Consider the following 16075-nt stretch of genomic DNA (forward strand, 5'->3'; position numbering starts at 1 on the left):
TCCACTACAGAAGAAAACATCATCCAGAATGTCGATAAATGATCAGATAAATGATCTGATAAAATTTAATTTCAGAACTTTCAACAGGTCAGGTCGTAGCCTAAAAATCATGTGGATGATTTTGAGGAGGAGGGGAATGAAATATAGGATGAGCACAGTACAGAGAGGGAGGGAAAGGCAAAGGCAAAACATGGAAACAGCCGGGTACTTCCAGTGATGGGAGAATAGGAGCGAGAAAGAGCGAGAGACAAAGAACCGCATTTTGTCTCATAATTCATTTTTGCAACAAAGATAATAAACTGCATCATATTTTTTTGGAAGACAGATTTGAAAAAAAAAATCCTATACAAAATATATGGACAGTGTGCAAAGACCTTAACACACAAGCTACAAGAAGTAAACTGCAGTGTCCCTCTGAATTTACTTTGTATCACAGCGATCACCACACATCCATTTCACTGTTCAACTCATTATTTCAGGCTGCGGCTGACAGTCACTTTACACATGGATTATTATTTGTTTGACAAAATATTGATTTTCATTTGGGCAATGACATGTCTTTTTATTGACTTTGAATGCTGATAGTATCACATCCGATTTTAAAACGCATGCAAATAAAAATGGTCTTCTGGTTTTCTTTGGCAAGTGACCATGGTATAAGCAGGTTAATGCTCTTTGAGGTGTCTATTAATTCCTGTTAGCCCACCTTTTTTCCAGTATGTCAAGGGCAGCTCCTTTTAAATGGTTAATTATTAACATCGCTATTTAGAACCTTAGAAAGCTTGGTGCTTTTGACCCGAAGTAATTTGAACATAGTGCTCAAATACTGGAAGTAGTTGAGGGCTCTAAAGAATTTGACCTGCGTCATATTCACCAAGAAGGTACAGCCAGGTGGTGTTGCAATAGAAAAGCAGTGCAAACTTGCTCAGCCTTTCAACCATCCTGGCAGTCAATAGATCTGTTGTTGGCAGCTTTTAAATGAAAATCTACCCACTTAATTACATGAAGGTTACAAAATAAATGCACAGGCCCAGCATGAACTCACACACATAAGTAACGACCTTTTAAAACCTTTAAATATTCTTTATGAAAGTTAATATGCATGCACTATTATAATGTATTTCTTTGTGTGGTAATAGTAGTAATGGATATTTTGTGTTGTGAGGAGATGGAGGAATCTGGAAGTCATCATTTATTCGTCTATAAAAGCACCACTTACGTCGTGTTTTGGCTGGCCCCTGTGTGTGTAGACTATGCTTGTATTTTTTGTTTTTTGCCCTGCTCTCTGAGCTGCTTATCCGATGACAGATGAAGTTAAGATTCATCTTTTGTAAACCACTCTGTTATATTTGTGCATCTGCCACAGGTTCCCCTTTGACTAGTGAGCATAAATAAATTCATATATACAGTCTATGCTAGTGAGAGCCGTTTCAACAAATCTGGCATTAGAGACAAACTGCTGTCTGACTGTATGAAGAGAGAGCAGGAGAGAAGGGATGACTGAAAATAAAGGGTGGGAAGGGCTCAATTAATATTCTTTAAACATTTTCTTCCAGTTTCTCTGCTCAAATTCTGACTACTGCATAAATGTCAGAGGCATAATCTCTCCCGTTTTTCTTTCCTTTTCTTCTCTCACTTGCTGACTTCTCCCTGCTGCACCTTCTTTTCTTCCTCCCCTCCCCCTTAGCCCTCTCTCCCTCCCCTTTCTTTTCACTACCCTCCCACTTTTCTCTCTCACTCTCAAAAGCACTCAGTCTCTGCGCTCCCCTTCATTTCCCGCTCCAACATGTTGGCAGGAGGAGAAACAGGAGGATGCTGCGCTCTACCCTCAGTGCGTTCTTGCCACCTCTGCGGCCAGCGCATGCTGCCTCTGACTCTGCCTCTGACTCTGCCTCAGCTTTCAGTTGTCTCCGCCTGAGGGACTTAAGACAGGAGGTGGAGGAGGAACCGAAGGATATACTGGAGATCAGGAGCTCTCACACAATGGTCCCCAACAGGAACAATAACAGCAGGAGGGCAGAACAGAGCAACTGCTCCTCATCTGTGGTGGAAACTACCTCAGCAGTGACCACCTCTCCTGCCTCCTCTAGTTTCCCTCCCTCCTCTTCCTCCTTCTCGGCTCCAAGATCCATGTGGCAAGAGGCAATAAGGAGGAAGCGGTATCTCCTAGACCGGACAGGGGAGTCCGGTGAAGGGGATAAAGGAGGAGGAAGAGGTCAGGAGAAGAGGAACAGGTCCCCGGATTGGCTGTATGAGTCCTACTACTGTATGAGCCAGCAGCATCCTCTGATTGTGTTTCTGCTGCTCATAGTGATGGGAGCCTGCCTGGCTCTGCTGACTGTGTTCTTTGCTTCAGGACTGGTAAGCTGCTCTTTTGCAACATGAAGAGATGCACATGCAGATGCGTTATGCAAAAATTTTAAAAAGAACGAATAAAAAGAACAACCGAGACCATACAAACATGTGGATGGCGTGCAGTAAATACCTACTTGTGTATGCTCTGCAAACAGTTTGGACAGGCACGTCCAGGCACATGTGGTGCACACACACATTGCAGACTCCACATTTTCTATAAGCATGCATAGAAATAGGGTCACACAAAGTAGCTTGCCAATCATGTTTGTGCACACTAACACATGCTTTCACACACACACACACACACACACACACACACACACACACACACACACACACACACACACACACACACACACACACACACACACACACACACACACACACACACACACACACAGAGTTCGCTGGCTTGTCAAACACAATACATGAGCTCCCCTCTCGCATAGAATCCTACACACATACAAACGTGCACAGACATAAAAGCGTGCTTGTGCAACACCTATATGCACGCACACTCTCACAGCAGGCTGTCCTCATCGCAGCACTAATGTGAAGAGAAGGGTGAGATAAAAGTGTGTGTGTGTGTGTGGGGGGGGGGGGGGGTATGGGGCTCAGTTATTGTCTGAGCTCATGGTTGGCTGAACTACGGAGAGGAGATCTCTTTTCCTCTGTCACTATTTTGTTAGGGTTACCCTCGCTCTAAAAACCTGAAAAATGCAATGCCGTGAAAACAAGCCCCTGTGGAAAGAAACAAAAAAACATGAACTACAATTAAATGCAGCAAATAAATGAAATAATGATTAGAACACAGTGATATACCTGTACTAACACAATCTAATGATTGATTGTAGCGGTTATACTGACATAACCTTATTAAAGCTTCTAACATTTTTGCATTAGGAGAGTGCCCTGCTATTCCCTGTCTCTGCTGAGTCTGCTGTTAAGAAGGGATTAGTCTAAAATGCACTGAAAGAGACACAGAGACCTCTGACACACACACACACATACACACACACACTCCACACATCACAAAAATTACCCGAATTGAAACAAAATCAACCAACAGTCAACGGTCAGTAACTTCAGTGTTTGGCGAGCCAGCAATTGCTTTTCAGTGTAATCAGGACCATAAAGACAAAACAGGATCACTCATGCCTACTTAATCCACAAATGAAATCCCGTATATAAACAATTAGAGGAGATAACAATTTTTCAGTAATATCTAATCTGAAAAGTGTGAGATAGTTGATTGTGTTTTATTAACCTTCTACACACTGCTGTAATTATCATATCACAATGTGATTTGTGCCATGGTCTAGTACATTAGGTGGTTAAATAATATATATTAACGGTGCTTTATCATTTGTCATCAGTATTTTGACTCATTACCATAGCCACAACTGGTGTTTGTGCCAGTGAATTCCCTAATTGATCATTTTCCTTTGGATTTATGATTTGATCCAGCTGGCAATATTTGTGTCAATGTGTGAATGTAGAGTTAGGAACATGGGGGCTCCAGAACTGTAAAGACAGCCTTTGAAATCCCCAGTTGTATAAAAATATATATCTACAACCAGGCACTAAGAATTCTGCAATGTTTGTGTGGCCTCACAACAAACTAGCATCTCACTAAATGTATTTTTCTGTTGGGCCACTGCTCAGTCTATCTGTCCTACTGTACATCCTCTTGTCTTTTTGCTACATCCCTGTGTTGGATAGGCATGACTTTTGCTATTCCCTTAGGTTTTTCCCCCTCAATCACCCTCTATTTCTCTAATTCCATGTCTGTGTCATCTCTCACCTCTTCATATTTCTGTCTCGCTCTTTTATTTGTATCCTATCATCCCTCCATCCTGCTGGCTGGCTGACCTAAATCCTGTTCTGTTTTGGAGCTCTGCTCTGGGCGAGACAAACTCTCTGTGGCTCTCTGCAGCCACACATCCTCTCCTGTCCCAGTGCATTGACTGTGAGCATGACAAAGAGACAGAAGGAAAGTGGGGGTGGGGGGCTAAGGAAGGAGAAAGAGAGAGATGGAGAGGATGAGGACAAATGAAAAGCACACAGTGGAATGGACTGGCATAAAAACATTTTGATGGTTAGGTCGCTTCTGAAAACAATGATAGAATGAGTAAAATACTGTATGTTAGTGATGACTGCAATGAGTGCCAAAAAGGACCGTGTGATGATTTTGCGGCATATTAATCTTTAGAGGAGAAGTAGAAAATAATCCATTCATTAATTTGGATTATACAGTGCAATATACATGGTGGATGTTTGACTTTAAAGATCAAACATAAATGTGATACCCAACAAAGCTGTCTCTGTGGATGGGGATATAGCGTCACAGTGTGGTCCGTTAGTAGGGTTGGGTATCGTTTGTATTTTTTCCGATACTGGTGCTAAAACGATACTTTTAAAACGGTGCCGATATTGATACTTTTAAAATAAAACAAAATGAAACCTTTAAAACAGTCAACAACATCAAGGAACAGCTTTTTTTATTCTTCTTCTGATACTTATTTTTGTTATTAGCCTATTATAATGAGTTTTGATCCAAGGTATTGCATCTGCTATCCCTTGTCATCTGGGCTTGACATTAACACCCACCCATCCACCAAATGTGGTCAACACAGTTGCTCCTACTCGTCACTTTGGCTGGTTGAATTTTATTGTCGTCTTCTCAAAGGTCATCTGAATTAATAAACCGTTGGCAAAGTGATACAATGACACTACAACTCCTATGAGCAACAAAAAAAACAAACAGTTAAATTGAGAAACACAGCTACAACTAGAGAAGTAGATCCAGATCCAGTATATGCCATCCACATTAGCAACTATCGATATGTGGTGGAAAAAGAAAAGAGTCTTCAATGACAAGTAGAAGGCAGGTAGAGAGTGGCTAACGTATGATGGCATTAGGAAAAGTACAGAAGCGCAGATTGTATTTTCTTACGGCAGGGAAAAGCAAAAGGGGTTTCGTTTGTAATATTTAAAAAAAACTTCACATTTGAAACTGTAAAAGAACACAACGTTTCAGTAACTCATCTAATACATAGGGGAAAAATGTCATGATCTAATGGTCTAATGTTTTGAGATGCAGAAACCTGGAAAAGGCAGGGAGTGCAAAAGGCTCATTTCACTGTGCTATCCTCCTCTAGCCACCTTAAAGAAACTCCTGAAATTTTTATTAGAACTTTCAGATCTGAGTGTGTTTCAGAAAAGCAGCCGCAAATCCATTATGGATGTGGCTTCAACTTTACTATTGGTTAACACAGGGCTTTTTAGTGTTTTTCCTCACTACATAGGCCCAGAACGTTCTCTCAGTATATAAAGGTTTTTCTACTTTTCCAGTTATGTATTAAAAAGGTGGTTGTACATGCAACCATAGTTGTTTGACCATATCATCATAGAGTTTATGCTTGATGATTTTACACATTGTGGTGCTGAATTTGTGGAGGTTGCATTTGGATTCTTCTGTTGTATTGCATGTATTTAAGCCCTATTAAAAGTAGATGGATGAAGATATCTGTGAAACATGAGCCTTTCTTATGTGTCAAGAAATTCTAACAGTATAATAAATTTGCCTTTATAAAGCCATGTTTATGAACATTTTAAAAGATCCTACAAACCATAATATACAGTTGTATATATACATATATATATGGAGTTCCAAAAGTGGTAGACCTCACAACAATATGATAAGTATAAAGTATAATTGAATACATTTCATTTCAATAAACATTTTCTTTTACAGTCATTTTACCCTGCTAGTCTTCTCAGTCTTAATCCTTCCCTCACTAAGACATTACTCTATGGAGATGAGCAGTTTGAATTAGACATAGGAGCTGTTTCACATTGTACTCTGTAGGTAAGTGAATAACTGTAATATAATGTACAATGGTTGGTATTCTTTCTTTCCTGGAATGACAGGCAAAGCAGCCCATAGATACTAGCATATTCGTAGTATTAGTTCAAAATGTCTACACAATTAAAATGAACATATAAAAAGACAAACTTGTACTGCAATTATTTAATATTAGAAAAGTATTGGTAATTAAACATGCATGCATGTCTTAAACAGCATTTCATTAAAAAAAAAAATTGGATCACAGTCATTTGGAAGACATATTTTTAAGTATTTATTTCTATCTTTCTTACCTTTTTGTCCAGTGACACCCATTTAAGACTTCATATGTTGTAGTGATTTTAAATTCTGGTCTGTATTTGCAGTCTGCCATTCATTCTGAGTCTTTGCACAATTTCTTGTCGCTCAGGCAGAAAGTCAAAGCTACTGAAGTATATACAGAGCAAAAGGGCATTGGTTTCATCTTGTCCCTGACTCCTATTTCAGATTGCATCTCATAGAGAGAGAGGGTTGTGTTGGTGGGGACACTGTATTGTAAAAAAAAAAATCAGAGGAGAACCTGTTTTATTCTGCTTCTCTAGGTGAGTCAAATGTCTGCCTTGGTTAAAGAGGAAAGATGGAAAGATGGGGATGGCTGTTTAGAACACAGTCAGGTAGTTTCATGCCCCCTCTAAAAGTCTATGTGCTCTAAATTTGCTTCATTTGTTAATGTATCTCTCTCAGGCAAACTTCCCTCTAATTAATTATTTCTCCTTCCTCTGATAACACCCCCCCTTAAATTGTCTGTGTACATCTCTTTCTCTCTCTCTCTCTCTCTCTCTCTCTCTCTCTCTCTCTCTCTCTCTCTCTCTCTCTCTCTCTCTCTCTCCCTCTCATGCTCTTAATTTTTTATTTCGTCCTTTTTCAGAACATTGAGGACCACGTGGCCTTTGTAATCACTGTTCCAACGGCGCTGGCTATCTTCCTGGCTGTTTTTGTACTAGTCTGCATTGAGTCCATATTCAAGAAGCTTCTACGTGTTTTCTCCCTGGTCATCTGGGCCTGCTTGGTTGCCATGGGTTACCTTTTTATGTTTTCTGGTGGGATCATCTGTCCATGGGATCAGGTAAGACGTCTGTATTCCATAGTGAATGTATTTGTTGCAGAGGAACATGTGCTACATTCTGTGATTGCTTGGTTTCACCCGTTTTATCTGGAAGTTTTAGAAGTGATTTAGTGGGTCAGGGAAAAGCCATACAACAGATTGTAAATTAAACTTTGAATATTCAGTATGGTTCACTTAACTCTTAAGGTTAGTACAGATAGGAAAGTATTGAACTTTTCAGGCGAGCCGTGCGACGATGTGGCACGACAGCCAGTCCGCGTTGAGATTGTGGTAAGCATCATAAAGTTCTCATTGTCTATCCAGGGGATCACCACAGACGCCATTGTTGCAGTTCTTGACTGCATCAAGGAAACCAGACTGTTCCTATGGATATAAAAAAAAATATGGATAAACCTATGACCTGTGGATGGCAGCAATATGGTCAACCTGGATCATTTTAAGGATTTCGGTTGGGAGTCACTCTGGGAGTCAACCGATCTGGGTTGTGCAAATGAGTCAAATTCACCCGATTTCTAATGAAACTTGTTCCTATGATGTTATCTACAGTTAATGCAGTCAGTCACTTAAGGGAGTGCATGACCAAATGTACGCCGTGGATCTGTAGGGTTTTATTATCTTCAAGCGCGGGCAAACATAGAGTTTGTGATTGAGTAAGTCCACTCACACAGTGACAGGACCATGCAGGAGCTGAGTCAGCCATACAGTGAGTCTCTGTCGCCAGTGGCACTCGCCACTTGAGTAATAGGCTACAAGAAGCTGTAGGCTATTCATCCGCGGTGCGAAACAGGGTCAAATGGACTAATATGAATTTGAGGATTTAAGGAATGGATTTTAAACATATGTAGTAGCCTTCAACTCAAAGCACAGTCAAATTTTTCTATAAATCAGTTACATGAGTGGTGGGCCATAACTTGGGGAGGTTTTGTACATTTCTCTGGGTGAAGCAGGCTGTCTGTCAATCAGACAATTCCCTGTCTCTGGTATTATTCTCCATGTACCCGGATGTATCCTGATCCGCGATCTCAGACTAACTGTGACTCACTCCAAGTTGACGTTTGATGATAAAAATTAACTTGTTGCTGCAAGTTATATAACATTTGAAAGCATATATAGAGTTCTATGTTGTTGTTGGATTGTAAACATTTCAAGATGTTTTGTGTTTGATGCAATTTCTCATTTAATAGTGGAAAATTTGGGAGGACCCAACTGACTCGCTTGAATGGTCACTAAAGATCCATGATTCTTTGGTTATTTTAGGGAACTGGATGAAAGAGCTGGGTGGCGAGTTAACCAATCATTACTATTGCGGAGTGAAGTCTATACCGGTCTGATCTACGAGGAGAACCGCTGTGTGCTGAAGAGGCAGCACCCTATACGGCTTCGGAGGTTAAATAACTGGCGGCCTGATCTCACTCAACAGCTCTTTTAAGAGCCACACGCTTCATCTGAGGGTTCATTTGTGTTCTTTTAGAAGCATTCAGATCCCTGGTTAGCACCAGCAAACTTCTCATTTAGCACAAAAGCAGAGTAGGGTGTAGCTGCAGGATGAGCCGGCTGAGCGAAAGGAGGCTGCTTGCTAACTGCCTCGTCGCTCCAAACGTGTCGCTTAATCATATTTGTACCATCGTGGTCCAAATATGATCAAGCAACACGTTACTCACTTCCAGTCTGAACGGCCCAATAAGACTAACTCTTAAAAGTCTTTATAGTAGCTCAACAAACATAATGTGGGTCAAATATAAGCACATAAGGGATAAAATAAAAATCTGGGCCAATGGATTTTGGATGTTGCTGATGCATGATTCTTTTTTCATTCCCTTCCTCTTTTTTTCTCTTAAACTTGTGAAAGTTAACCATGTAGCCCCATCTTTTACACTTGAGTTTCAGAGAACATTTATATACAAATATGACACCAATTTTCCATCCAAAAAGAATTCTGGTAGCAAGAGGAGCTTAAGATTTGACTTGGCTTTTATTCGTCTATTTCCCTTCTGCTTGAGTTTGATTCTACCGATGTTATCCAACAACACACCAAATGTTGTTTATGTGTCTATGTTGAGTACGTAGAGGGAAGATACTGTAGTTTTGAGTATAGTTATAAATATGGATATGGATAAATGTGAAACAAGACTTAGGGGGCTTGGGAAAAAATCTCCTTAAGCTTTTATTTAATCTCTTGTGATTTTTGACCTACATTCTAAATCAGGGTGTCTTAAGTTTTGGACTGATCACGCACAAGCTTGAGTGCTCTCTGGCATTTCATCATGTTTTTTTTTGTCTTGTTTTTATTTTTCTTAAAAAGCTCTTGAGATTATATATTCATTGGATAAAAACTGGATTATTATGAAGTCTGGCCGTCTGTATAATTGTTGAAACATCACAGTTATGTATTATGTGTCAGACCTCTTGACTTGACTTTGACTCAATTAAAAAAGAAAGATTGATTCCCTGAATCTTTTTGACCCTCACCTGCTTTGGATCAAATGGCCGTTATTGTCTTTTATTTAGCACTTTACTCTTAATATTCTGAAATTAGTACTCAAATTCATCCATCATAAAATCACACACATAATATAAAAAAACAGTCAATACTGAATGATATGCTGTCAGTAGGGAAGAGCAATGACTTAACTTTGAGCCGCTTCTTCCTTACAATTATATACTTTAGAGGGATATGGCTGATGGTAGAGAAAAAAAGAGTTTGACAAACCATATGCTAAAGGTCATGATAGTTGTGAGGACAGTGAGATCAACCACAGAACCATTCATATTATTATTATTTTCATGCTTTCTTAAAAAAACAGCTGAATTGAAAGCGCATCATTTAACTTGACTGCTACCACAGCATGTGATAGAGAGCTGATTACATAGTCAACATAATGCATCACTGCAGCCAAATGGGAAATTTGTGCTTTTTGGTTAAAGAGCCACAAACCGAACCGAACCGCTGTATCACAAGTCGCGCTGGTGGAAAATGTGCAGTCAGCTGATGAATATGAATGAAGCTTGTGTGAAACTGCTATAAATCAACTTGTATGAATCAATACATCTTTTTTTTGGTCTATTATTTATCAAGCTTCTAGAGCACTATTGCATGCTTGTCCCATTTGGTCCTTATACTGTATAGCAGCATATGAGTCAGAATGCATAGAAAATGCTGTTGATCAATTCAATTCAATTCAATTCAATTTTATTTATAGTGCCAAATCATAACAAAAGTTATCTCAGGACACTTTACAAACTAGGTAAAGACCACACTCTATAACTTATTTATGATAAACATAGACCCAACAATCAGAAACCAGTTACCAGCCTGTGAAGTTTGTATAGACTGTTTTTTGCAAAGGTCGCAGCAGAAGAACAGATTCAGCTAATTTACCGTAAAAGTAGAGGATTAATAAAACATTATTGCCAACCTGTGTATAAAATAAATACCAGCTGGTCATGCAGTTACAAATAAGCATATCTATATCTATGGATGTTATGTAAAAAAACAAATATATATAAGCCAGCTTTTAACACATAAATATACATAGTAGTCATTGCCCCTTGGAATATATACCTATCTGCGATGTATATTATATTATGTGGCCACATTACATCTGCAGTTAAATGTGGCAAGTCCTGCAACAGGGCTCATTGAAAGCACATTAACAATATTAATTACAATTGACATAGCTGTGGCTGTGGCATAGCTGTGGCTTGGTGGCAGAGTGGGTCGTCCTCTGTTCGAGAGATTGACTAGAAAGGCGCTATATAAGTACAAGTCCATTTTACAGGCAAAATCACCAAGTGCTTCACATGATAAAAACGTTAAATACATCTCAAACAGTAAAATGAGCAAGCAAAACATCTGCAAATGAAATTAAATTAAAAATTAAAATTAAAAAACACAAAATTACGGACATGGGACAAAAGCCAGTTTAAAGAAGTGAGTCTTTAGCTGCTTATTAAAAGCACCAACAGAGGACACAGAATGTAAAACCAAAGGAAGGGTGTGTCACGGAGTTAGAGCCACCGCTTTAAAGGCACGGTCACCTTTAGTTTTTAGTCTAGTGCGAGGGACCAACAGCAATCCTTGGTCAGAAGATCTGGGTGATCTATTTGTAGTGTAAGTTTGGAGCAGGTCTGAGATATACACAAGTGCCTGACTATGCAAGGCTCTGTATGTCATAACAAGAGCTTTAAATTGGATCCTCAACTTGATTGGGAGCTGATGTAATGCTGATAAAATGGGAGTGATGTGAAGTATCCTGCTGGACCTGGTCAACAGCTTTGCAGCAGCATTCTGGAACAGTTGTAGACGGTCCAGGGATGACTTGCTGAGGCAGGTGAAAAGGGAATAGCCATAATTTGGCAATGTTTCTTAATTGAAAGAAACATGCGCGTCAGTGATTTTACATGTTAATCAAAGTACATATTATGGTCAAATGTAACACCAAGATTTCTGCATTTGGACTGCACAGATGAAAAAGAAGAAAGGGACCCCAGATGCCGAGCAACCTTGGAAGCTGTCATGAACGGTACAGAGATAACACACAAAAACGGCCGGACCCAATGCAGACACGGACACGGAGTAAAAGTACAAACAAATATTTAATAACTATAAAAAACGCAAAACACTACAGGGTAAACAGGTAATACAAATAACGAGACGGTCGAGGGAAAAACAGGAACGAGGAGACGACGGGAAACAGGAACACGGGAAACTACGGAGAAACAGAAAAACAAACACGATTAGAATATACTTAACGACGGGGAGCGTGATAACCACAACGAGAAAAGATATGCCAATTCGGGGGAAATAGTTTACCAATGAAGGAACACAACGGTTCTGCATGCCTGTCAGCTCAGGGTATTAGTAGTAGACCAAGTGATCATCGTAACAGGCTGCAGCTTGGGGGGAACGCCTACCGGAACTAGACGACAGGAAACGAGAGGGACACAAACATGCAGGGAAACACAGACAGAGGGAGACAAACTCACAAAAAAGGAAAGAGAGGAGGATACTGACAGAGCCGAGTCTTGTCAGAAGCTGTGATATCTTGAGCAATAATAAGGATCTCAGTTTTATCCAACCTAACTCTCACTAGATGACTTTTGTTTCGCCTGGCTTTCATCTTGACTCCGCCTAGCTCCAGTCAACCATCTGGATTCGCTTCATAGGAAAGTAGGAAAGGTCCTGTTTACTGAAGGAATATCATAGTATCGGGGAACACCGAGGTTGGTGGATTTCCACTGTTGTTCAGTCCTCCAACATTAATACTGGAAACAGAGAATGGAGTCATTTAACCAAGGGGATAAGTTAACAGAGGGAACACGACACATTTTCCTTGAAGACACTTTATCCAGAACATATAAAGACAGGTTGAGCAAAACACAGTTGTGGTCAGTTAAATACAGCTCCTTAGAGCAAATAGAGTCACTATTAACAATAAAGTATAATTAATATAATAAACCAAGTGTAAAAACAAGGTCCAAATTGTGACCCCTGATGTGTGTGGGACCAGACAAGCAGAGGTCTAATCAGCCAGAATAACTGAAAACACCTGTGTGGGTGTTCAGGGGCTCTAAGAAAATCAGCAGCAAAGGTGCAAGAAACCATAATCACGTTGTCCAGACAAATAAAAGAGGATATAAAATCATTGAATTTAGACATAAAAGAGCTGTTAAAACCAGGTGGTCAGTAAATTAAAATACAATAAAACGTATTTGAACTACCAACTTTCGTCATCTGCAACTCAAATGATGAAAAGGCCCAGATGGTCACGCTCCGATTCTGCACGCAGTTTTTGTACACCACCGCGCACAGCGGAACATTTCCCTAGGGGACGCCTGACAGTCTGTATGGGAAAATGAACCAGTGGTTGAGTTGTTGCCATAGTGGGGCAGTACATTAGGTCTTCATCGTTCCTCATCTATCACAAAGAGGTAGCTAAAGATGCACTGATTCACACTCCACTCCATTCATTCCTTTCTTCTGCGGACTAGAAATGGCCATTATGCCATTACTTCTCTGAGTGCTGCATTATAGCCATGTTAATTAACACTTACTGAATAGGTATTATGTTGACTGGCATTATTCCCTATGCATATTTAGGGACTTGCTATATTATAGATTAAGTATATGACTCAACAGTGTTCTCACGTTACTCCATCTTAGTATAAGGTGCAAACTGTATACTATATTCTGTATACTTCAATCTCATTTACCACTGGGCAGAACAGAGACCCTACTTCAGGTATCAGTAAAATGGATGTCAGTGACGTCTCTTTATGCAGTCAGTCATGGAAAAAGCTTTGAATAATGTATATGTTCTTTTTGCCAATAACCAATGATCAGTGAAATAGTTAAAGTATTCTATTGGCTTTTAGGTCTACCTTAAGACGTTCTAGTCACCAAACTAAAAGGAATATTTTTTAGTTCTCATATGTTGGATATACTATCTAGTACATAGGAGATAGTATCTACTACTATAAGTGCAGTAAAACCTTTGTGATTAACATGTTAATACCTTATCAATACACCTGCTCAACAGGCATAAGTCAAACATGTAGAAAACCGATATTTCAATAGGCTCTTATCTGCTGCCGCCGTATGTAGTCTAATTGTTGATCTTAGTAAGCAATTTCTTTTTTCTCAGCTGGGACCACATGGCTAATTATTTCCACTGTAGGCTAAATGCCATCGGACCACACTTGAATATTAATGACTAATTAATAAAAAAGAGTCTCCTCATAATGCGATTTCATCAGACCTTTTATCTTCATAGTCTATCTACACTGTTTACTCAAGTCAGCACCTTTGCACAGTTCCATTATCTTTTACATACATTTTTAGTTAACTAAGAAAGTAAAGCTACCGAATGAAACCTTTTGTTTGTGCTGCATTTGGCTGAACTTTCAATTCCATTTGTATAGTACACAAGGCACTTCATTCAGCACTCTTTTCTCACCCTCAAAACAGCCTAAATAAGAAGATCAATCAGCTCCGATGTACTGCAGAAAAGGAGACCAGGTTTTATTGAAAGGCATCATATTGTCTTTTGTTGACCTATGTTGTTGACACTACTACTCACTATAAACATACTAACAGACCTGTGAACAATCAAAGCTGAACAAAAACCCAATACAACAATTTGCTGCCAATCACTTTAAACATATCTTGTCACTTAAGAGGTTTGTATTTTTGAAAACATCAGATGAGTTATTGATGATGAGACTTTTCCATAGCCCCTGGGAGCTGACAAGGTCAGGACTTTCAAGCATATTATTATCTGCTGCGTGTTGCGCAGAATGCCATTATTTTAAGATGACATGGTTAGAAATTTACATTAAAATATTATACTGGATTGTATCTGTAAATCTGCAGGAAGGAACGCAAAAAAGCATTTTAATCTATGGAATTCTTAAAAATAAAATGTTGTTTATGTCCCAGTCCATTACTGCCGGTGATATTGTTGGTGTTTGTTAACAATATTTTTCCTTCCATTTTCCATATGTTATTCTATTTACAACATACTTTTCTATGTTTCTACCATTTTTATTTGAGCGACCATCAAAAACTCCCATTGTAATAAGAAAGAAGTTAAGAATAACCTGTTCAAAATTATTTTTGTAATGTTATCTTCAGATCACAAGTTTATTATCTTGTTATTTTGAGAAAACAAGTTGTATTTTCTCCAGATAACGAGATAATTAACTCATTATGAGAAAACAAAAGATTGTGTCCTTCTATAACAATGTTTATCAGAGATTAGGACTACCATGCTGTTGTGCACTGCAGTAAAATAAGCCAATGCTACAACTTTAGTGAACCCGTATATACTGTATCGACATTTATGTTAAATATGTTCAAGTGGACAAGATCTTGCTGACGTGACTTTGGAAATCCTTAAACTGACAAAGTAAAAAGGCTTTATTTTGTGCCTGTATGTAATCAGAGATATCCTCTGTAATGTTTAAAATAATTATTTTCAATTTTCAAAAAAATGCAATTATGGCTGTTCTCACCTTCCGTAAAGTACCTTCTGTGCCATGTCAATAAGTGAACAAGCTAGTTATTCTGGACAGAGCTAGTCATCCCTCAGAAAACATAATTATTAAGTGACAGAAAATTGATCAGCCACTATTTTGATAATGTATTAATCGGTTGTCCTTTTTTTCGAGCAGAAATGTTAAACATTTGCTTGTCCCACTACAAAAATAGAAGGATTTGCTGCTTTGCTTGTCATATTAAAGTGAATAGTTTGGGATTGGCATTTTTCACAATGCTGATATTAAGCAGACCAAACAATGAATATTGAGCAAATAATTGTAAGATTAGTTGGTAAAAAAATAATTGATAGCAAATGTACATTCAGTCAATACTTATCTCAACCAGTGGCGGCTGCTGGTCTTTAAAGGAGGGAAAGCTAATTTTTCCTGTCTACATCACAGATGTGTTTGTTTATTCATATGTAAATTCTACCTTTTGTTCCTTTTCAAGAAAATTATCTGTGACCTTGTCGTTCCAACTCGGCGTCTTTTCCAGGGACTTGACCAGTGTCCTCTCAATGGCAGCAGAGCTAGACATCTTAAACGGCCTTGGCCCAGCTGGAGCTGCTGCGCCAGGTTACTGTGAAGCGTGACCGCCTGTGAGTGTGAGTGTGAGTGGCGGGGGGAGAAGCTCCGCAGGTGCCGCTGTACATTGGGGAAAGAAACCGCAGAGTGACAGAACAGAGTCGCTAAACACAACATTAGCCGTT

The 16075-nt window shown here is 39.2% G+C and overlaps 1 protein-coding gene across 2 annotated transcripts in view; it reads left to right on the forward strand.

Annotated features, from left to right (window-relative positions):
- Positions 1 to 1797: 1797 nt before the first annotated feature.
- The window catches only part of adcy2a (adenylate cyclase 2a), a gene marked incomplete at both ends in the record, with an annotated part of 70698 nt that continues 56420 nt past the window's right edge, over positions 1798 to 16075 (forward strand). Inside the window, 2 exons of one of the 2 annotated variants that reach the window (XM_083919220.1) lie at positions 1798 to 2361; positions 7131 to 7328. In XM_083919220.1, the coding sequence (XP_083775346.1) occupies positions 1813 to 2361; positions 7131 to 7328 (747 nt within the window). The remainder of the gene's footprint in view (positions 2362 to 7130; positions 7329 to 16075) is intronic. The other variant, XM_083919219.1, reaches the window with a different exon arrangement.

This window comes from Echiichthys vipera (assembly GCF_963691815.1).
Source record: "Echiichthys vipera genome assembly, chromosome: 8".
NCBI classification, from domain to species: Eukaryota; Metazoa; Chordata; class Actinopteri; order Perciformes; family Trachinidae; genus Echiichthys; species Echiichthys vipera.